This window comes from Podarcis gaigeae, assembly GCF_964106915.1.
Source record: "Podarcis gaigeae genome assembly, chromosome: 15".
Taxonomy (NCBI): Eukaryota; Metazoa; Chordata; class Lepidosauria; order Squamata; family Lacertidae; genus Podarcis; species Podarcis gaigeae.
In genome coordinates, this window is record NC_139692.1 from 32,532,720 (window position 1) to 32,554,226 (window position 21,507).

The following is a 21,507-nucleotide window of genomic DNA, read 5'->3' on the forward strand; positions in this document are numbered from 1 at the left end:
CCAGTTCCAATACCTGTCCTTAAAAAAAAAGAGAGAAAAGGAAACACTAGACGAGAGAGGTTACTTGCCTTTCCTCTAGGCAAATTCTCAATGAACGTGTTGCAAGGAAATGAAAGAGAATCACTTCCTCAAAGGTCTCGTAGATTGCCATGAAGGTAGGGGGACGGAGGAAGAGGAAAGCAGAAGTCAGTATGCTGGTATGAATGTTTTTACTTAACCCGTCTTTGCTGCTTCTTTCAATCTCTTTACAGAATGTCCGAGTGATTTAAATGGAAACCAGGAATTAGACAAGCTCAAATCAGTTTCAAAGTGCTACACTCACATAGAAACTTCCTCCAATTCAGCAGACATTGACAAAATGACAAATGGAGAGACCTCCTCCTTCTGGCAGTCTGATGGGAGTGCTCGGTCACACTGGATACGGTGAGCGACAGGCTGAATTTCATTATTAACAAGGCTTCTGGGATTTCCAGAGCAGAACGTTCCTCTTCTTTGTTTGACTTGGATGGAAACTGGTTAACATAAGACTCTCAAGCTTGTAGAAGAGCGGTCTTGTGGTTCTGTCCAGATGTTGGCTTGGTATCCCTGGCTTGGACTTAATTCTGAGCCCAGGAACTGTGGTTTGTTTCATTTACTCATAAAAATCCTTAGCTGCCCTTCACCATAAGGTCCCCAGGATGGGTTACAGCTATATAAACATAAGGTTACAAAACCAAGTAAAACCATTTCAACCAAAACAGAAGCTTCTCTTGAACAGAAGGGGTGGGTCCCATAAAACAAAATACCTTAACTGTCAAAAGCTAGTATTGCTCCCACTATGGTTACGGCATGGATAAACAACAGTGATGTGAAAGACTTTGTGCAGGAGGTTTTTCTACCACTATATTTTCCTATGATTCTTCCCCCTGCTTACTTATTTATAACAATATTTCTGTACTGCTAATACATGAAGAAAATATCAAAGTGGACTTCCGGGTTGGCGCCTCCGGCAATGGCGGAGCTCCTCCGATCAGGAGGAACTTGCTCTGTGAAAAGCAGGGTCTGACCGCCACGGCGAAGGCGGAGACCCATAGAAATCATAGGCGGGAGAAGCCTGTGAACTTGGGATTCGGCTGGCACCCTTTGTGCCTACCCTACTCGCGGGGAAACCCTGTTTTGGGGATCCGGAGCGACGTGTGGTGAGTGGCGCAGTGCTTTGAATCGACTGCTTCTTTCACGGAGTGAAGCCGCATTGCTGCTGTCGGAGAGCGCTGACTTTTTCCTGTGGACAATTGGATTTTAAACAACTACCCGTGAGTAGAACGGAAAATTGGATCCTTAAATACTGTAATTTGGTATTGATGCGGGAAGGTTCTAAACAGGAAGTCCGCCTTCCGCTTTTGTAAATAGACTGAAGTAAAGACACTACAAGCTAAAGTCTTTGAAAGTTTTCGATAAAGGATTAAATTCCCATCGGTTTAAAATACAAAAAACCCCTTGGAAGCAGGAGAAGAGGGGGGAAATTTTGGATCTAGTGAGCCTGCAGGAGAGAGTGAAAAATCAAATTACCACTGCTCTGAACCTGGGAACGGTCTGCCAGATGACGTTTGAGAAAAGTTCATTGACAGAACGGATTTGACAGCTAGCTAATAAGAATAAGATACTGTTTCCATTGTCCTCTTCTGCGTTTAAAAAGGAGGAAAAAGTAACTGAAAATCGAAACTATTTTTACTGTCTGAGTTGAGCTTGAAAGAATTGATACAAGTGGAGACTGTTTCCCTCTAGAGGGAGCATGTGAAACTGTTACAGAAGTGTAACAGGGAGATCTCCAGCTGCAAGATAAGGATCCTGAGAACCAGAGACTGACCTTGGACCATTCAAAATGCTGTTAGGAGAAGCTATTGTGACTGTATTATGTAAGATAAATTACTCGCTGGAACAGTTGCATAAAAAGATAGATGACACGATTTTTAAAATTGATAACTTGGAACAGAAAGTGACTAATTTGAGTCAAAAAGCGAGTATCAATACAGAAATAATTCAGGACTTGGTACAGGAATGTACCTTGGCAGGACAAACTGTGGAGGAAAAGGCGAAAGCTGTTGTTGTGAAACCCAAAGTAGTACAAGCGGGACCTTTAGTCCTACAGAAGCAAACTCAGGACGATAAATTGAGGCCTTTTATGATTGAATCTAGCAAAAGTCAGGCTTTGAGGATTGGATCCCGGTTTGGACTGAAGAAGGAAAGTTGGAAAGATCCCTCTATCCAGAGATAAATTGACTTTTGGGACATGGGTTTGGGTTTGGAGGAGATTGAAGTTTTGGGGGTCTTTGGATCTGGAGGAATCTTGAAATACGTCCTGAAACACTTTATGGACTTTAGCTTTAACTATGGAAATTTGGCTGAACTGTCCAGAAGGAATAAAAGTACGGTTAGGTTGGAGTCTTCCCGAGATTTGCTCCTTAGCATTAAAGAATATGAAGAAGATCCGCAGAAGGGACTTGGAAAAGAGTTAAGAGCCTCGGACATAAGATCTCCAGGTTGATGGACTATATGGAATTGACGGAAAGGACTGGCAGAATCCGAAACCTGGGAGAGGAGATGGTGGAAGAAGATTGGAAAAGTTAAAGTGTATATTTAGAAATGTTGTAAAAGTAATGACTGTCAGAAAAATGGTTGAATGATACTTTATGGATTTAGCAGAAATGTTATAAGAAGTTAAGTATATATAACTATTTTAGCTTTAATGGGGAATAAGGTTAAGGAATATGTTATTTATATTATGACAGAAAATAGAGAAAGATGGAAAGGATTTGCTGAAACAATCAGTAGAAGTGGGATACAAAAAGGGAGGTGAGAGGAGGTCGAGGAATCAAGGGAAGGAAGGATAGATTATGGAAAGGAGGGACGTTTTTAAAGTGTTTTTGTTTTGTTTTATTAATGTTTAGTTTAATGGGTTTAGGTTGTGTTGTGTATGGTTTATATATTGTACTGTATTGTTTTTCCTTTTCTTTTTTTCTTTTTTTCTCTTTTTTCTTGTCTTTTTTTTCTTTCTCTTCTCTTTTGTAACTTTTAAAAGTAATAAATATTATTTTAAAAAAAGAAAATATCAAAGTGTTTCACAACAAGTACATATGAAACCACACAATAAAAAACATATTAAAAAGTTAAAATCAGGACTTCCTGGGTTGGCGCCATCGCTGAATGGCGGGCTCCCTCCGAGCTCCGGAGGGAGCCTGCTCGGCAGGGGTAGGGTCCTACCGCGCCGGCGACGCGGGGACCCTCAAAAACCATGGGCGCTGAAACCCATGGACATGGTGACTCGGCTGGCACCTTTTGCGCTCCCCCCCTGGCCCGCGAAGGAGCCTTTTTAAAGGCTACGGAACGGGTGACGGGGGGGTGGTGGTGCTTTGAGTCCTCCGCTTCCCCTGCCGAGCGAAGCCGCATGCCATTTGACGGAGAGCGCTGGCTTCTTCTATTGAAAATCTGGACCTAAAAGAATAACCCGTGAGTAATTGGAACCTGGACTAAAAAGGGGGACAAATTTTTAAAAAATTCGGAGCGAGCGGGGGAGGCGCAAAAAGGAAGTCAGCCCCCCCCCTGTTGTAGAGGAGTTAAAGCAAAGGATTTGACATCTAAGATCGAGTGCAACCCTATTTTTACAAAGATATTAATTTCGCGACGGAAAACTGTAAGACTGAGCTGGAGGAGAAAAGTGGAATTGATTTAAAAGTACCCCCCCCCCCCCGGAACCCTGGGAGCGTTTTGTGAGAGCGCCGGGAGAAGACAAAGAGAGGTTTTGACAGCTGTCAAAGAGCTGTCAAAGCAGAAGAACAAAATGAGAACTTTGTTACAAGGACTTTGCCGGTTACATTTGCTATAAATTGGATACAAATTGTTTAAAACAAGGAATAACAAGCTATTTGGACTGATTGGGGTGATCTGGAAGGGAACTGAGTTATTGCAACCCACCTAGAGGAGCCGAGGGATATTACAAGTTGTTGACATGGAATTTGAATAGAACTTTCTATCTCCTGGGAAACTGCAGAAATGGAACACTATTTTGACTACAGAGGCTGACATACTACAGAAGACAATAGACTTATCTATTGGAAAAATGGAAGGGACTTGGCATTATGTTTCGTTCCTGAATAACAGAGCCTCTGCAGCTGAATTTGAAGCTTTTGGAATTAGAACATTTGTGCAGGAAAACAGGAAAAAAAAGAAAAGGAAAGGAGAGAGATCAACAAGAACAACAAGAATAACAAGAATTGGATAAAGTTGAAAGAAGGTACATTTGGGACATCCAGACCTGAAAGGTTTAAAGAAATAAAATTGGAGTTTTTACTCCTAATGTATAAAAATCTGGATGGAAAAAATGGGCCTTTTTGAGACAGACTCCTTCCAAGATTGGACATTCGAAATTAAAGATGACTGGTAAAGGACTATGGCTTAAATAAATTGTGGGAGCTCCAGGAAGACATCAGATGTTGATAAATTTTGGGAACGCAACCGGGAAAAGGGGGAGGGAAATTTGGAATCCAAAGGGTGTTAAACTACATTTTATTTCATTATATTTTAATCTGTAATGTATGTTAAAGGGGGGAACGCGCGGAAGGGAACAGGTCGATTTTAGGAGATGGGAAAATATTTTTAAATTGGGTCAATGACAATAAGTCCAAAATTTGGGATAAGAAATTGCTGAATTTATAAGTAAGAATTGGAATACAAGAGGGGGAGGGGAGGGGAAGTCCTGGAAAGATGTTATGGAAAACAAGATTTTAAATTTGGATGTTTTGTTTTTTATTTGGTTGTAATTGGAAACGTTTAATAAATATTATTTTTTTTAAAAAAAGAAGTTAAAATCAGATAACTGTTGTGGAAAGATGTATTCTTAATTGCCTGCATAAACTTGAAGGAATAAAAAGTTTTCACATGCGTTTAAAAGTTGAAACAGATGGTGTCTGCTGTATCTTTAGTGACAGAGGGTTCCACAGAGCTGGGCAGATTACGCAAAAGGCTTGGTTCCTTGTTGTTCTCAAATGAGCCTTGCCAACTTGGGGAATGACCAGCGACATTCATGCAGATGATCTCGGTGACCAGCCTGGGATATTAAGTTTCTGGCCGTTCCTGAAGTACCCTGGGCTGAAGTTGCTCAGGGCTTTATAAATTAAGACTTGATCCTGGCCTGATAATAGATGGACAGCCAGTGTCAACTTGCTTGTGATTTTAACTGTTGATAAAGTTTTTAATGTGCTGCTTGTTTTATTACTAGGTTTAGGGTGATTTGAGCGAAGTTCTGCCCAGAAGACCTAATAGGCATGACTAATGCTAGATGCAAGCCTTTGCCTTTAATTCTCTCATGATTTCTTTTTTAATTGTAAGCTGCTTTGAGTTTGATCTTTATCATGGACTGGTGCAATATGTATGGCCCAATGGATACAGAAGCCTGGCATCCTTTTATAAATGTGTTCTTTACTGAATAAGTGCAAGTCGGGCAAGCTCAATTGGGCACCACAAAATCTCCTGTTCTCACCCCCTGCATTCCCAATGAAATCTCTTTGCCTTCCAGTTTAAAGATGAAACCGGATGTCATTCTGAGGCACCTCTCGATTGCAGTCGCAGCCAACGACCAGAGTTACATGCCGCAGCAGGTTACGGTAGCTGTTGGAAGGACGGCCAGCAATCTCCAGGAGGTCCGCGATGTTCACATTCCCAGCAATGTTACCGGATATGTGACATTGTTGGAAAACGCTAACATTAGTCAGATGTGTGAGTCAATAACAATACAATTGGTGTTTCTTCTCTCTCTCTCTCTTTTTAATAAAACAAAATATATTTTAACTGACTGGCTTGAAAGGTAAAAAGGGGGTGGGGAAGCAGTTCCTTAGGGATGGGAAGTTTGGGTTACCCAGGTCAGCCCAAAGTCGCTTTATCTTGTCCAGGTTAACCCAAAGCGACTCACAATCAGTCCACCAAACAGACAAGAAACCCCACATAGACACTTGCCTGCATCCCTAGACTTTGAGCTCTCAATACTTGTGGATGCCCATGCTCAGAGACAGTTTTCATGTGCTCTGGGGCCAAGCCTTTGAATCTGAGTTCAGGTTCTGGAGTTCAGCTAGAAAACTTATTTAAAAGAGTGTTGGAGTTCAGATTGACAGGTTTTAATACCCCAAGTGTGTATAACGTTATAACTGTGCCACTAGAAATGTGAAGCTTAATACTTGGAAACCACTGAAATTGGATGTCTTGTGAATATCACTCTTCAGGCAAGATTCGGTGTCTGAATTATCTTCATTTCCATGCAAACCCATGAATGTCATGGTTGGCTTAAAATGCACAATTCTCCTCAGCAAGATACCTGTGGTTCACTTGGACATTTGACAGCCCCCCCCCCCCCATTTATTGTGGTTTGCAGGATTGCAGGTTTGTTCATTATCTAGAATTGAATCTGGAATTCTGACTTGCTCAGGGAACTGGAGCATTGTTGTTTTTAAAGTTCATTAATTTCTGTTGAAGTAATCTTGGGGGGCCTATAACCTATACAAAAAGACCAGCATTAAGAGAAATGTTGCAGTTCTCAGAGAAGTCTTGTCTGCCTGGGACTGTGGCTTACTCTGTTGCCAGAAATACCCTCATATATAATACAGATCACACACTTAAGCTAGTTGGGAGTCAATCAGTTTTAATTATTGATTTATTACATTTATATCCCGCCTCCCCCATTTTATCCGCACAACGACCCTGTGAGGTAGGCTCGGCAAAGAGGCAGTGACTGGCCCAAGATCGCCCAGTGAGCTTCATGCCAGGTGGCAATTTGAAGCCTTGTCTCTCACAGGCCCTGGTCCAGCACTCAAAACTACTACACCACACTGGCTAGCATTTTGGAAGAGAAATGGGAGTGGCTTCTGGATATTTGTAGGACTCCCTAATACAGAAGTTTGTGTCTTTTTGTGGGGCGAGGGGAGAAATAAACAGAAAAGAAATGTGGCCTGATCCACAGACATTTGAAGTTCCAGGATAAACAACATGCAGATAATTACATGCCAGCATTGTGCAGTAGGGATGCGGGTGGCGCTGTGAGTTAAACCACAGAGCCTAGGACTTGCTGATCAGAAGGTCGGCAGTTCGAATCCCTGTGATGGGGTGAGCTCCTGTTGCTTGGTCCCTGCTCCTGCCAACCTAGCAGTTCGAAAGCACGTCAAAGTGCAAGTAGATAAATAGGTACCGCTCTGGCGGGAAGGTAAATGGTGTTTCCGTGTGCTGCTCTGGTTCGCCAGAAGTGGCTTAGTCATGCTTGCCACATGACCCAGAAGCTGTACGCCGGCTCCCTCGGCCAGTAAAGTGAGATGAGCACCGCAACCCCAGAGTCGGCCATGACGACCTAATGGCCAGGGGTCCCTTTACCTTTACTGTTGTGCAATATGGCAGGGGGCGGGAAGGAAAACGGAGAGAGAAGTGCCCTAGCAAATTTGCAGTTAAGTTTCCTCGGTGAAAGCACCCCCACCAGGCATTATAAAGGGATATTTCAGGAAGAAAGGAAACCTCTGTTCTCGAGCGCAATCAATTCTGGAAGACCACTTGAGTTCTGAAACGTTCGAAAACCAAGGCGCAAAGGGTTGGCTGCAAATGCAATTGAGAAAATTAAAAACACGCAGCGGAGGCTGTTAGACTTTGAAAATGGAAGCATTTACTTTTAGGTTCTGAAACATTTGACAACGGAGACGTTCTAGAACCGAGGTACCACTGTAGTTAATAGATACACTGGATTGATGCATCAGATGAAGACTAGGGTAAAATAAAAAATATGACCTCTGTGGGGGGATTTAGACATAAGGATTCCACACATGTCTGTCTTTTTTTTGGGGGGGGGGTAAATAATTTTTATTTCATTTTATAATGTATATAAAACCAAGACAACAACAGATGGGGGGGGGAATATTCAGATAGGCACATAAAGTACAGATACATATGGGTTAAGTAACAAAGTCAGGAAAGAAAAAATGAGAATAAAAATTGCCTTCACGTAGAAGAAATAATAATTGTGTTAACTGATCTTCACATATAGTTCCAGATTTGCCAGGCACGTGATGAGGGTTGTTTTGAAAATAATGTTTCTGCTGTATATGTAATAAAGGGATGCCAAATCATATTTAAAATATCTGGAAGTGCTAGACCTTGTTGAAATCTCAAATTATACATAACTACATGTCTCTTTTGACTCTGAGTCTGGCATATGATTCCCAGCCAATAATTTAAGCTTGCCTGCCACTAGGTCTGCCTTCATTTTTGTGGCTTGGCAGTTGGCTATGCTTGGTTTACAGCTGCCCTGCTCTGGAGAACCCAAAAGAAGGTGCAGGAATTTTTCAGGCCTGGCATAGGAAGCTCGTTTGTGTCGTTCTCCATTCCACTCCACTAAATAAACTTGGTTTGGCAGCAACATCCTCCATGATGAGCCTTCTTCCCCTCACTTGATATTTTCCTTTAATAGCTTGTAGAATCTACCGATTACCTAGACCTAGGAGTTTATTGATTCATGGTATTGTACTCTGAATAAGCAGTCATGTTCTAGCCTGCAGGAGAGAATGCTTTTGGAATATGACTCAAAAGGGGTTCAGGTGGTAATGTACAGCAAAGGATGTTCCGGTACACCAGGCATAGGCAGACTCGGCCCTGCAGATGTTTTGGGACTACAGTTCCCATCATCTCTGACCACTGGTCCTGTTAGCTAGGGATCATGGGAGTTGTAGTCCCAAAACATCTGGAGGGCCATGTTTGCCTATGCCTGCTATACACGTATAGCATGTTTTGTGATGTTAGCTGTTCTTAAACGTTATTGGACAATCAGCAGCTTCACTTTGAGCTATAGAACTTCATTAAAAACAAAAAACAAAATTGGCCCATGGCTGGAAGAAATTATTTGTTTGATGCTTTTGACAGATGTACAGATAAATATCAAGCGCTGCCTTAGTGATGGGTGCGACACCAGAATCCACGGGCTCAGAGCTATCGGCTACCAAAGAGTGAAGAAGGGAGGTGTCTCAGTCTGCGATGCTTCGGCGATCTGGTACTGGTCCCTTTTGACCTCTCTGATCACAGCGTCTATGGACACCAACCCTGCGATTGTTCATGCCATCCTGCAAAATACTCAGTGAGTAGTTCTCCTTCCTTTTTCTGCTTAGCTACATTACCATCTGCATTTTTCCTTCTTATGAGTGTACACCAGTGCTTATATCTGGCCAGGGTGGGTTACTAAAATTTTAAAATTCAGAATTAAAAACAGCTAAACTACTGCATTCACAAGAACAAGGGTGGGGGGAGAGGACACACCAAATCAGCCTTTCACGTTACAGGGTTGTATCCAACTATGTTTAACTCAGAGTAGACTTAATTTGAATGGATGGACCCAAGTTAGTCATGTTCATTATTTTCAGTGGGTCTACTCTTGAGTTGGACTAGCATTGGATACAACTGATAATTTGTGTTTCTGCCTTGGAGGGGGATGAGTTTTGTTACATTTTTAAAAAAAGAAACCTCCATTTTGTTGTATTTTTGTGTGTAAGAGTCTCTTATGCACAGCTTTAGAAACAGCAGCTTAAAATTTGTTGTAAAGCTAGGTACATATCCTCCCTGCCCCCACTCCCATTTCCTTTTAATCTCAGGAGCAAAGGGTGCGATTTGCTGTTTTCCCACTGTTCTTCCTTGCTGGCTACCTTAGGATGAGACCAGAATACTTCACACAAACATATACACACAGAGAGCACACACTTACGTGTGGATTTTAATTGTATGCTGCTTTGGGAGCTATTCTTCGCTGCAAAGCGCAATGTAAAAGTTTTCCCCTGTCCCTTCCATTTTTCTGTCTCTGTCTGGGAGAGGAGGGAGGGAGCCTTCTGGATTTTCCAAAGCTCTGACAAGGGCAGGACTATTAAGGCATAGTCATTGATTTTATTTATACGTTTAGAATTCTGCATTGCTTTTCCTCTATCCAAGAGCCCATAACAGCAGTGGGCCATGGATTTAAAAGTGTAACATGTAACTGAACCATGTAGAGGTGTAGCTGGGCTGCTCACGTTGGCCTCTTGTTCTCCGTGATGTGCTGTGTCACAACCTTGTCCACACTGGACTTCCAGCCGCGCTTCCTGCTTGCCATTGTTTCTGATGGGATGTTCTCTTCCTTTTTCTTCCTCCAGGAAGGCCCTGCAGCACATGCCCCCACTTTCTTTGTCACCAGGCTCCATAGACTTCTCAAGCTTCCTATCTCCCAACGTTTTGGAAGAAGTGGACAGTTTTCTTCTGGGAATTACCAGGTACAGTCATAATAGAGCATTGCAGTGGTACCTCTGGTTAAAAGCTTAATTTGTTCTGGAGGTCCGTTCTTAACCTGAAACTGTTCTTAACCTGAGGTACCACTTTAGCTAATAGGGCCTCCTGCTGTCACTGTGTGATTTCTGTTCTCATCCTGAACCAAAGTTCTTAACCCGAGGTACTACAGTGGTGCCTCGCAAGACGAAATTAATCCGTTCCGTGAGGCTCTTCGTATAGCGGTTTTTTCGTCTTGCGAAGCAAGCCCATTGACAGCTTAGCGGATTAGCGCTACAGCTGTCAAGCGGCTTCCAGCGATCAGCTGTTAAGCGGCTTATCAGCGGAACAGCTGATAAGCGGCTTAGCGGCTTAAGAAAAGGGCGGAAAAAGCGGAAAAAACCCCGCGGGGGATGCAAGATTTTTTTCGTCTTGCGAAGCAACCCCATAGGGTAATTCGTTTTGCGAAGTGCCTCCAAAACGGAAAACCCTTTCGTCTAGCGGGTTTTTCGTCTTGCGAGGCGTTCGTCTTGCGGGGCACCACTGTATTTCTGGGTTAGTGGAGTCTGTAACCTGAAGCATCTGTAAGCCGAGGTACCACTGTAATACAGCAAATAAGTGTTACACCAGGAGCAAATATCCATTCTTCAGCCTCATTCCTTCTGGAAGCTTGCATGCTAGTGGTGGGTGGGGTTAGAGGCAAAAGTGGGCAGAGCAACCCATGCAAATTTCACTTGTCTGCATGGCAGCCCCTTGTCACGTATGGCTGCCAAGCCCATGCTTCAACAAAAATCAAGTCCGTGTTAAATCCCTGGACTAGAGCATGGATGAGGAACTTTGGCCAGCCGGAGGGCCACATTGCCTTCTGGGGGCCACATCCCCGTGGTGGGCAGGACTAGAGGCAAAAGAGTGCAAAGCAACAAATGTAAATTTTACTTCTGTAGGCTGGTTTCTGCACACACTGACAGACCTCTCTCCATCCTTCATCCTTACAAGCAAGAGGCTTCGTCACAATTCAAACACACTTTCTAGCCAGGCAAAATCACTGGGTTGGTGGGAGGTGTGGTGGGCATGACCTGGAGAGAGTCCCAAGGGCCAGATGGCGAGGCTTGAAGGGCCATATTAACCCCCATGGGCTAGTTTCCCCCACTGTGTTGTGATGCAGTGGAAACTGCAGCTTTTTAGTTCAGACCAGAAAGCATAGGACTAAGGGGAAAGGTTTTAGAAGTTGATACAATTCTGAGTAGTCTGGGAATTTTCCCTCCAGTCTCCTTATGTAGCTTGTGCTTCCTCCATATCCTGCATTACAGCATGTCGTGGTGGTTAGAAAACAATAGCCCAAGGCTACTTGTCTAATCCCTGTTTTCCTTCCATTTCTTCCCAGTCGTTGTGCCTCCCCAGAAGTAGAGCTTACCCTGCTGGCATTTTCCCTGGCCAGAGGCAGCATTGGCAAAGTGCTGAGTTCGCTTTGCACGATCGCCGACCACCTGGAAACGCCTTACAAGGCTGCCTCACTCATCGTCTCCATGGCCACAGTCAGGCAAAACTTGCTGTACAAATATGGTAAATAATGGCTGGGGAATGTGGGGAATAATGGCTGGAATGTTCATATAGTTGTTTCTAAACCTATGCACGGCATTGAAAAAGTGGTTACAGAAAGCTTAGAAACTCAAGACAGGTAAAAGAAGGTACTTCTTCACACTCCCACAAGAGGCAGAGATGGCCACCAACTTGGATGACTTTCAAAGAGAACTGGACAAATTCATGAAGAATAAGCCTGTCTATAACCACGAGCTATGTCAGCTATTTTCCGCCTCGTATTTCGGAGGCAGTAATGCTTCTGAATATTGACTGCTGGCAGCCCCAAGAGGGGAGAGGGCTCTTGTGTTCTGGTCCAGCTTGTAGTTTTCCTATAGGCAGCTGGGTGGCCACTGTGAGAACAGGATGCTAGATGACATTTGGGGCCCCTTCCAACTCTACAATTCTATGATTCCATGAACCTCTCTGGGCCATGGCATCAAGTCCCCAGAATGTCCCTGCCAACCTGTGCTAAGCCAGTAATCAGTGCCATCCTGCCAAAAGAAGTGGCTCAGATATTTCAGTCACCCAAGGCTCCCAATTCTTTCCATCATGGCTGGGGGCAGCGATGCTTCTGAACACCAGCACCTGGAAGCCACAGAAGGGAAGAGGGCTCTTTCACTCAGATCCTGATTATCCAGTTGGCCACTTTGAGGATAGGATGCTAGACTAGATGGGCTATTGACCCGATCCAGCAGGCTCTTCTTAGGTTCTTAGGCTTGATAACAGGTTTGGTAACTGTTTCAAACTTCTAGCAGTTGTCCTCTGCTTTTCTTTGAAGCTAGGAAAATCAGAAACTGGGAATGTTTGCTTCCTTCAACTGAAACATGTTGGAAGATTTTGTGTTTTAAAAGAATCACCTTTGTGGGGTTATTAGTGTGTTCCTTCTTTAAACTGTATATTCACAGAGGAGCACTCTGTTTCCTAATCCCATCCTCAAATTGAAAAGTATAGGGGATGCCATGAGTGGGCTGCTTCTCTGTGTTGTTGACAGACTTGTCTGTTGCCGTCTCCAGGAACTCCCCTGAGGCTGACGCTGCAGGCCTGTGATGTCAAAGGAAAGGAAGACAAATCAGGTCCTGAAAATCTCCTTATAGAGCCATGGACAGGGGATGGTAAGGGCTCGTGTTGATTCCAATCACGTATTTCCTACATTTTATCTTGCCTTTTGTACCTTCCCTTTCTTCCTCAAATGGAGGTATGGAAGGTAGCTTACATAAGAAACTAGACAGTAACAATTTAAAACAAACTAACTTACGCGTAGCAGGAGATAACAGATAGTATAAAGCAGCCTGGCAGCAGGGAATTGGGCAGAAAAGCAGATGCACAGCATCTGAAGGGGGAGCAGGGCAAAATGTTTTACACTCTAGGTGCAAGAATATAGAAAACTCTTATAGCAAGTCATTTACCAGTTGAATTCCTGATGGCGACAGAATTTACAACAGGGCGTCTCATGAGACAGACAGGCTTGTGGTAGGACCTGTTCCTTTTTAGGCATCCCATGCCATTTGGGGCATTAATTGAGCCTGGAAATAAGCCGGAGGTCATTGCAGCAAGTAGAAAAGAGAAATCACCTGCTGCAAATCCCTGGGCCCAGTAAGCAATCTCACCATGGAGTTCTGAATGAGTGGAAGTAATCCAGTCTCAGTGTAATTGGGGCATGTGTAATCATGACCAGATGTGGCCCCTCCTGAAATGTGTCCAACTGACACACTGGGCAAAGGCATGGCTACTACCTGGGCATTGAGGGATAAAACCGGGAGCTCACTTAAAATCCTCAGTTGGATAGTGAAGCAGGTACATGCAGGTTCTGTGAGCCTGTTTGAAAACCTTCATCCAGTGTGTGACATGATGAATTGGTAGAGACAGGTATCAACAGGGATAGACCACCACAACTTCAGGCAGGGGGATGGTTGGGCAGAAAGGTGCTTCCGGACACATCCATTGTTGTAACCAAACGGTGCACCAGTGTTAGGCCGCTTCCCCTGGTTGGCCCAATCCAGAGCCCAAACATGCATCGTCCTGAACATTCTCCATAAATTTCAAGTCTTGCTGTTTTGTTCGAAGGTTTCCTTACTGAGACTGGAAAGAGACAGGCCAGTGTCATTCTTTCGACCGGAACTGAATCAGCCTTTCAGGTCACACAAATCAGAATAAAGGTAAGGGTGCTTCTGTTCAGCTTTCCGGGCATGAATGAAATTGCTTTCTCTATACATGGTTAGAGCTTCATTATTCTCTTAGGTGCGGAGGGGAGCGATTGGGGCCCGGTGTGGCTTGGTGTTTGCTTACAACTCCGCTTCAGAGAAATTTCACGCAGAGGAGCACTTCAAGAGATTCGAGAGCTATGACAGATGGAAGCTAGAAGATTTCCGGCACTTCTTAAAAGCCAGGTAAATACAACCTATCAGCTGCCACCTGATTCTTTTAACTGACGGTGCAAATGGTTGAACCTGAATTTTTCTGTGTATACTCCGATATTGGTCTATTACCCAACCTTGAAAGTCAAACCGCAACAGCTTTCTTTGGCTTGATAATGCTCAGGATCCGAACCCACAACCCCAGTGGCCTGTTTCTTTTTAAATTCTTATTATAAATTTTCCAAATTATTACAAATTAATACAATTTTGTTACACACACACACACACACACACACACACACACTGGTACCTCGGTTTCCGAATGTCTCTGTTGATGAACGTTTTGGAACTCAATTGCCAAAAAACCAGGAAGTAGATGCTTCCGTTTTCGATTGCGCCTTGGAAGTTGAACTTCCGAGCTGGCTTCCTGTTTAAGTTCTCTGTGTGTTTTGAGGCTTTCGTATTGAGTTTTCGGTTTTCGAACGTTTCGGAAGTCGAACGGTCTTCTGGAACGGATGACATTTGAAAACCAAGGTACCACTGTGTGTGTGTGTGTGTGTGTGTGTGTGTGTGTGTGTGTAAAAAAATCAAATTAAACACTTGTAGGAGCAGCACTCCACGAGACGAACTGGGAGAGGAGGATCCCGTTGGTTGGTTTGAAATGGAAGAGGAATGGGATGAAATGGAAGTCAAAATGCAGCAGTGCAGAATTTCCAAGGTAAAACTTCAGCCCAGTTCCTCCAGTCATGACCATATAGCAGGGGTGTGTGTGTGGGGGGGAACCTTTTCCAGCCCTCACAGGCCGCACTCCCTCATGGCTAGTCTTCTGGTGGGCAGGGGGTGAAGTGAGCACATGACAGTATGTCTGCATAATGGCAGCTGTCTACATTCATCTTGCAGTCTCAACTTTTGTATCTTTTAACTTCGGACACAAGGTGCATAGTTGCCAGGGTTGGCACTTTTAATTTTAAAAAATAATGATTTGGTCATGATGTCCCTTCCCCGTTTTCAGTATCTGATGGTGAAGTTCTTGTGCACAAGGCAAGACAAAGCCGAGAGGCTCGGGGTGCAAGGCTTGAGCATCTTCGGCTACCTCCGGTCCATCTCTTCAGAGCCCAACAGAAGCAAGTGCTGCCTGGAGTGCGGCAAGCCCAGCGGTGACGTCGTTTGTGGGATGACACTCCTGCTGAAGACTCTGTGCTTCATCCAGCAGCTTGCACAGGATTTGGTAGGTTTTACGCCGCCTGCTGCTGCCTCTTCTCTCCATAGGCTGGACCGTATTCTAAAGGCCAAATTAGGTTATTCTCTAGGGCAAGCGTGGCCAGCAGTGCTCATATAGATGTCTGCCATGATGCCTGCAAGCAGTCTCCTTCCCCCATCAGATATGTGAAAAGCTAGGAAAACATGGAGAACATTTGGGAATCTCCTCTGAAAGCATTTCCAATTTCCCCCAAGACCTTCAAATTTCTATTCCCTCCCTCTGAAATTAGGCAGTCGCTCCCAAGCTGCACTTGTGCTTGCTTGCCTCCCAAAATTGGGGATCTTTAAGGCATCAGAAAGATATCTGATGCAAACTGAAAATTATCCTGCTCCCCCCCCCCCCCCAAGAAAGCTTTCCAGTGCAGATTTTTTTGGGAGGAAATTCACATCGTTGTTCCTTATCCTCCATGAATTTATTTCTTTTTCCAGCTTTAAAAAAATATAATTATTTTATTTCTAGGTTCAGAAGAAGGCAAGCGGTCTGCGCTACAGGTCATACCTCGACTTTGCGGGCCTGGATTTAAAGCTTTTCTGGAATTTCTATAGTAAACTTCACCAAAAGTAAGTCCCTCTCCCATCATTTACAACTAGTTGAAAGTACCGTATTTTTTGCTCTATAAGACTCACTTTTTCCCTCCTAAAAAGTAAGGGGAAATGTGTGAGCGAATACAGGCGGCGCAGCTATCACAGAAGCCAGAACAGCAAGTGGGATTGCTGCTTTTGCTGCACAGCGATCCCTCTTGCTGTTTTGGCTTCTGAGATTCAGATTTTTTTTTTCTTGTTTTCCTCCTCCAAAAACTAGGTGCGTCTTATGGTCTGGTGCGTCTTATAGAGTGAAAAATACGGTAAATGAAACTGGTTGAATTCTGAGTCTTTGATGCTGTGGCGTGTATTGGTGATGGGCAGAAGCTTCGGTCATTGTCTGCCTGTGTGGCTTGTACAACCAAACTCACTATTCCAGGCCCTGGTGCTTAGCATTAGGTCTCACCAGATGCATCCATATAGAAACTAGCAGGCATAGTGCTAGTTATGGTGAAGGAATAGAGTAATAGAGAGTAATAAGTTACCAACAGACTCAATGCTGCTTTTAAATAGAAGCCCGGTATGTACTGTAGTTTACACTGTACACACGTACTGATATGAGTCTTACGGAAACTGGCCAGTTCTGGGCACCGCAGCTGGAGTGTGTGCAGGAAGACCAAGATGATAAAGGGTCTGAAAATTTGGCCTTATGTGGAACAGTTGAGGGGGTTGTTTAGCCTGGAGAATTGGGGACTTGATAGATGATGTGAGAGCCATCTTTAAATACCTGAGAGGCTTTCACATGGAAGATGGAGCATGCTTGTTTTCTCCTGCTCCAGAGGAGAAGACCCGAACCAATAGATTCGAATGACAAGGAAGGGGATTCCAACTAAACACTTGGAGGAACTTTCATAGAATCGTAGAATTGTGGAGCTGGAAGGAACTTCCTTGACAGTAAGAGCTGCTTGACAGAAGGTGGAGCACTCTCTGTCCTTGGAGGTTTTAAAATAAATAAATAAATAAAAATAAATAAACCTCCCCGGCTGAGACTGGGCTCAGGGCGGCTAACATCAAATATATAGCATTGGTATGAAATCAGACAATAATTACCGTATTTTTTGCTCCATAACACTCACTTTTTTCCTCCTAGAAAGTAAGGGGAAATGTCTGTGCATGTTATGGAGCGAATGCCTACGGATGGCGGGGGATCTGCTGCAGTCGTGGGCAGAGGATCCATGGTTCCCCTTCCTTCCCTCCTCCGTGGCTCGCTTTGGTCGCTTTGAAACAGCAAAGCGGGAGAAGAGCCACTGAGTGGGGAGAAGAGAGGGACAGAGAGCCTGGTTACAAAGCACGGATCCACATGGATCCTCAGGATTTTTGCACTGGGTCACCCCAAATTCACCATCAGATCACATAGCATGTCCATGGCTACAGCTTGCACCAAAAAAATCACGCACCCACTGTTGCCTGGGGCCGCAGTGGTGCAAAAACGCGGTTACAAAGCATGGATCCACATGGATCCTCAGGATTTTTGCATTGGGCTACCCCAAACTCACTGTCAGATCACATGTCTGTGGCCACAGCATGAACCACAAAAATCATACATCCACTGTTTCGTTTAGAATATTTTTTTCCTTGTTTTCCTCCTCTAAAAACTATGTGCGTGTTATGGTCAGGTGCGTGTTATAGAGTGAAAAATACAGTAAATTATCTCCTAAAAACAAGTCAGGATCAAGCAGAGGTTGGATGGCCACCTGTTAGGTGTGGCTCCTGCATAGCAGAGGCTTGGACTAGATGGCCCTTGGCGTCCCTTCCAACTTTGCAGTTCTCTATGTATGGAGTGCAGGTGGGGAGCCTTTTGGTAGTCTTCTTCCATCAATGGATTTAGTGATAGCACCTTCTGGAGGCATTTGACTCTCTTAGCAATGCAATATGGAGGCATTTGTTCAGCTTTAAACATCTTGATGGGCTCTTGGGGGAAGCTGTCCACAGACATCTGGAGGGCTAGGGAGAGTGCAAGCCGTAACTTTGCTGTCTGGGGGCTGATGGGAGTTGTTCAAAACATCTGAGACACGTCCACCCCAGCCCGGTTAGCGAAGTTTAGTGTAGAGCTTGCTTCTACCTATCTTGCTCCTGCATTGAAACCCACTCAGGATGGGATGAGAATCACATTATTTTGCTTGCCTCCAATTGGTCGTTCATGACAGTGTTGCACACGGGGTTATGAATGGATTTTTACTACATCAGGGTTGTGACCTTTCCTCCCACCCTAGCTCAAGAGAAGAGTGCATTGATGCCCAAGCCATGTTGCTGCGGCTTCTCCAGAGCTGCTTTTCAGTGCTTACATCAGATAACAAAGCTGCAAAGACTCAGGAAGCTGCTCAGAGCAAAACGTCTGACAGCGCAGAAGCAGCAGAGGAACTCTACAAGCATCTGTGTGAAGGTGATCTCACTTCAACCCACCACCCTGTTGCCTTAAAACCCATCTTTTCCATTAATAAAGGGAGGGGGTAGCATAGCCTGGTGGTAGAGCCCAGCCACTGTAAATTGCCGGGTGGCATTGGAATTTCATGCAAAAGCTTAGGAATGCAGGTAAGGAAATGAGATTCAGGTTGCTCTCAGTTAAACAGAAATCTCTCTTTGCATTTTTTTTTTTACGAGCAGTTGTAGACAGCGACAGCGAGTCCCCATCACTGAAGACCTTGAAGCAGGAAGTGAATAACACATTGCTGAACGGAGCAGCCATCTTTTTCCCCCACAGACACACCCGGCGGGAGCAGCTTTTTGCAATGTTGGTATGTTGTGGACATAGAAATCTTAGTATCTTAGTACAGAGCCTTAGCTTTTGCTTTCTCTCTGCAAAACCCCTGTGGGCTACCTCTAGCAAGCGGACTACATTTTTATCCTCCCTACCCTGCAAGGATCTTAGTACATCACCTCCCCGTTACTTTATATCCACACAACAATCTTGTGAGGTGGGTTAGGCCCAGAGTGCAGCACTGTCATTCAGAACTCTTGACATCTGCATAGTCTGCTAAGAAGTAAGTCCTGCAGAGTTTAGTGGCACTTGTTTCAGTGTTGTGGATATAGAAATGCAGCCTTGGAGAGCATCGTGGCTGGTTAGCATTTGAACTCATGTCTTCTCAGTTTACGTCGAACTCTCCGATCACTTTCTGATACAGGCTATCAAAATGTCATGCTGCCACAAACCTTACCCCACCCTTAACATATTTCACATGAGGGGGAAATGTGTGAGCTTTTTTTTTTTTTTTAAATCAAGCTTTTTCTTTTTTCCAGAAAAACATAACAGAGCAGGAACACAAGGCATCTGTCCATCTTACTTTCAAATCCCTCTGTGCATATTTCAGGTAAGCAACTTTGGCTGCAATCTGATACATGCTTACCTGGGAGTAAGTCCCACTGAGGTCTTTAGAATCAATCACCGCTTCAGAGATGATTGTAAAGTAATAGACAAAAAAAGGCCTTAGTATTGAGAACAAATGGCATGGGAGAAAGTGAAAATTTTGCCAATACAGTGGTACCTTGGTTCCCGAATGCCTTAGTGGTTGAACAATTCGGCTCCCGAACACTGCAAACCCGGAAGTAAGTGTTCTGGTTTGCGAACACATTTTGGAAGCTGAACATCTGACACGGCTTCTGCTTGAGTGCAGGAAGCTCCTGCAGCCAATCAGAAGCTGTGCCTTGGTTTTTGAACAGTTTCGGACTCCCGGAATGGATTAAGTTCAAGAACCAAGGTAGCACTGTACTCATATTAGACAACAGTTATTTGATTTTAATAACTTAATAGTTGCAGGATAGGGAAAAAAGAGACTGGGTGATATCCAGTAACATACTCAGAGGAGGCTAACTGAAATCAGCGGTTAAGTAACTGAAGTGAATTTACTTATTTTAGTACATCAACTCTGAATACCCCCGCCCCCAATAGTTGTATTTTATTTTGAAATTTCAAATTCCACTGGTTAGGGTGTCAGATTATATGACTTGAGAGACCCAGGTTCAAGTCCCCCACCTGGCCATGAAGCTCTCTGGGTGTGACCTTGGAGGACATTCCCTGCCTCTCAGCCTAGCCTACCTCACAGGGTTGTTGTTGGGATTAAATGAGTTGAAGAACCATGTACACCCCCTTGAGCTTCTTTGAAAAAAGGTGGGATACTAATTTAACAAATGAATAATCAAACAATGTAAGCGGTGTCCATTTTAAAGATCTGTTTCCTTGAGTAGTTTCTGGAGAAACAAGTTAGTTTTACTAATAACGTAATGTTCCAGTTTTCTTTCTAAAGGAGGAGAGTGGAAGCAGTTAAACTAAGGAGCGCTAATTGCTGTGGATCTGTAGTGAGGAGAAGTTAGCTGGGTACGACCCCGATATCTGCAACCATAAGGAGTGTGGGTTAGGGAGATAACATTTGCTCTGCTTGAAGGTTGGGATATTGAAGCGGATGGATTCTGCAGTCTGGAATGGTTGCGTCTGGGGTGCCTTTAAGAGCCATGCTGTGAAAATGTCTGTTCTTTGACAGTGACCAGGATCCAGGTGGGCTCCTCTTGTTGCCAGACAAAGGACCTTCTGCAGATGTTGATGTGGATAAAGTGCTTGCGGTGACAGAAACGCTCCTGGCAGTGACATCGAGAGAGGTAGTGCTTCCAGTTGGGCTTTGGGGTAGTTCTTGCATGTGGAACGGCTAACCTTTTATTTATCAGCAAAGTCCTCAGGACTGGATAAATTACAGGCAAGGGTCGTAGCTGAGCAGTAGAGCACCTGCTTTGCATGCAGAATGTCACTGATTCATTCCCCAGCATCTCCAGGCAGAGTAGGGAATCTCCCTTGCTAGTCATTGTTGACAGTACTGAGTGAGATGGATCAATTTAGTATTGAATTGAAATACTTTATTGTCACTTGTACAACTTGTATACGGTGAGATTACACGAGCACCCCCCACTCAGCTCTCCTAGTCTTAATTCCCCTCGTTTACTGACGCACACCCACCACCAAACCCGAAAGTCAGTTGCCCTGTTGTTACCTTTTCATTCAGCAGCCTAACAGCCCACAGATAGAAGCTGTTCTTTACCCTGTTGGTGCAACTAATCATGCTTCTATATCTTCTGTCTGAGGGCAGGAGATCAAGAAAGTGCCGGCCAGGGTGTGAATCATCCCTGAGAATCTTCCTCACTCTCCTGAGGGAACATTCTTTCGCTATTTCATCTATTTACTATTTCATCTATTCATCTATTTCAACTATTTACCCAAGTTATTGGGTAACTTCTTAAGTCTGTAAGAACATTAGCTGCACCTTGACACTTACAGCCTAAACAGCTGTTAATGTTTTATTAAGATCATTCCTCACCTGTTAATTTATTATTTTTCTTATCTCCCCCCCACACCGCCATATCCAGTGTCTTCCTTTTGGTTTCTACCTATTATGGCAATACAGTGGTAACTCGGGTTACATACACTTCAGGTTACATACGCTTCAGGTTACAGACTCCGCTA

General features: G+C 44.1%; 1 protein-coding gene across 2 annotated transcripts in view; it reads left to right on the forward strand.

The window, feature by feature from the left end:
- The window catches only part of ZZEF1 (zinc finger ZZ-type and EF-hand domain containing 1), a 96,040-nt gene that overhangs the window by 29,256 nt on the left and 45,277 nt on the right, over positions 1–21,507 (forward strand). Inside the window, exons 4-18 of one of the 2 annotated variants that reach the window (XM_083714254.1) lie at positions 252–423; positions 5,552–5,751; positions 8,923–9,133; positions 10,176–10,292; positions 11,669–11,847; positions 12,879–12,977; positions 13,930–14,021; positions 14,104–14,252; positions 14,826–14,937; positions 15,232–15,447; positions 15,940–16,040; positions 18,275–18,444; positions 18,666–18,796; positions 19,299–19,369; positions 20,537–20,651. In XM_083714254.1, the coding sequence (XP_083570380.1) occupies positions 252–423; positions 5,552–5,751; positions 8,923–9,133; positions 10,176–10,292; positions 11,669–11,847; positions 12,879–12,977; positions 13,930–14,021; positions 14,104–14,252; positions 14,826–14,937; positions 15,232–15,447; positions 15,940–16,040; positions 18,275–18,444; positions 18,666–18,796; positions 19,299–19,369; positions 20,537–20,651 (2,135 nt within the window). Of the gene's footprint in view, positions 1–232; positions 424–5,551; positions 5,752–8,922; positions 9,134–10,175; positions 10,293–11,668; positions 11,848–12,878; positions 12,978–13,929; positions 14,022–14,103; positions 14,253–14,825; positions 14,938–15,231; positions 15,448–15,939; positions 16,041–18,274; positions 18,445–18,665; positions 18,797–19,298; positions 19,370–20,536; positions 20,652–21,507 lie in introns of those variants that run through there. The other variant, XM_083714253.1, reaches the window with a different exon arrangement.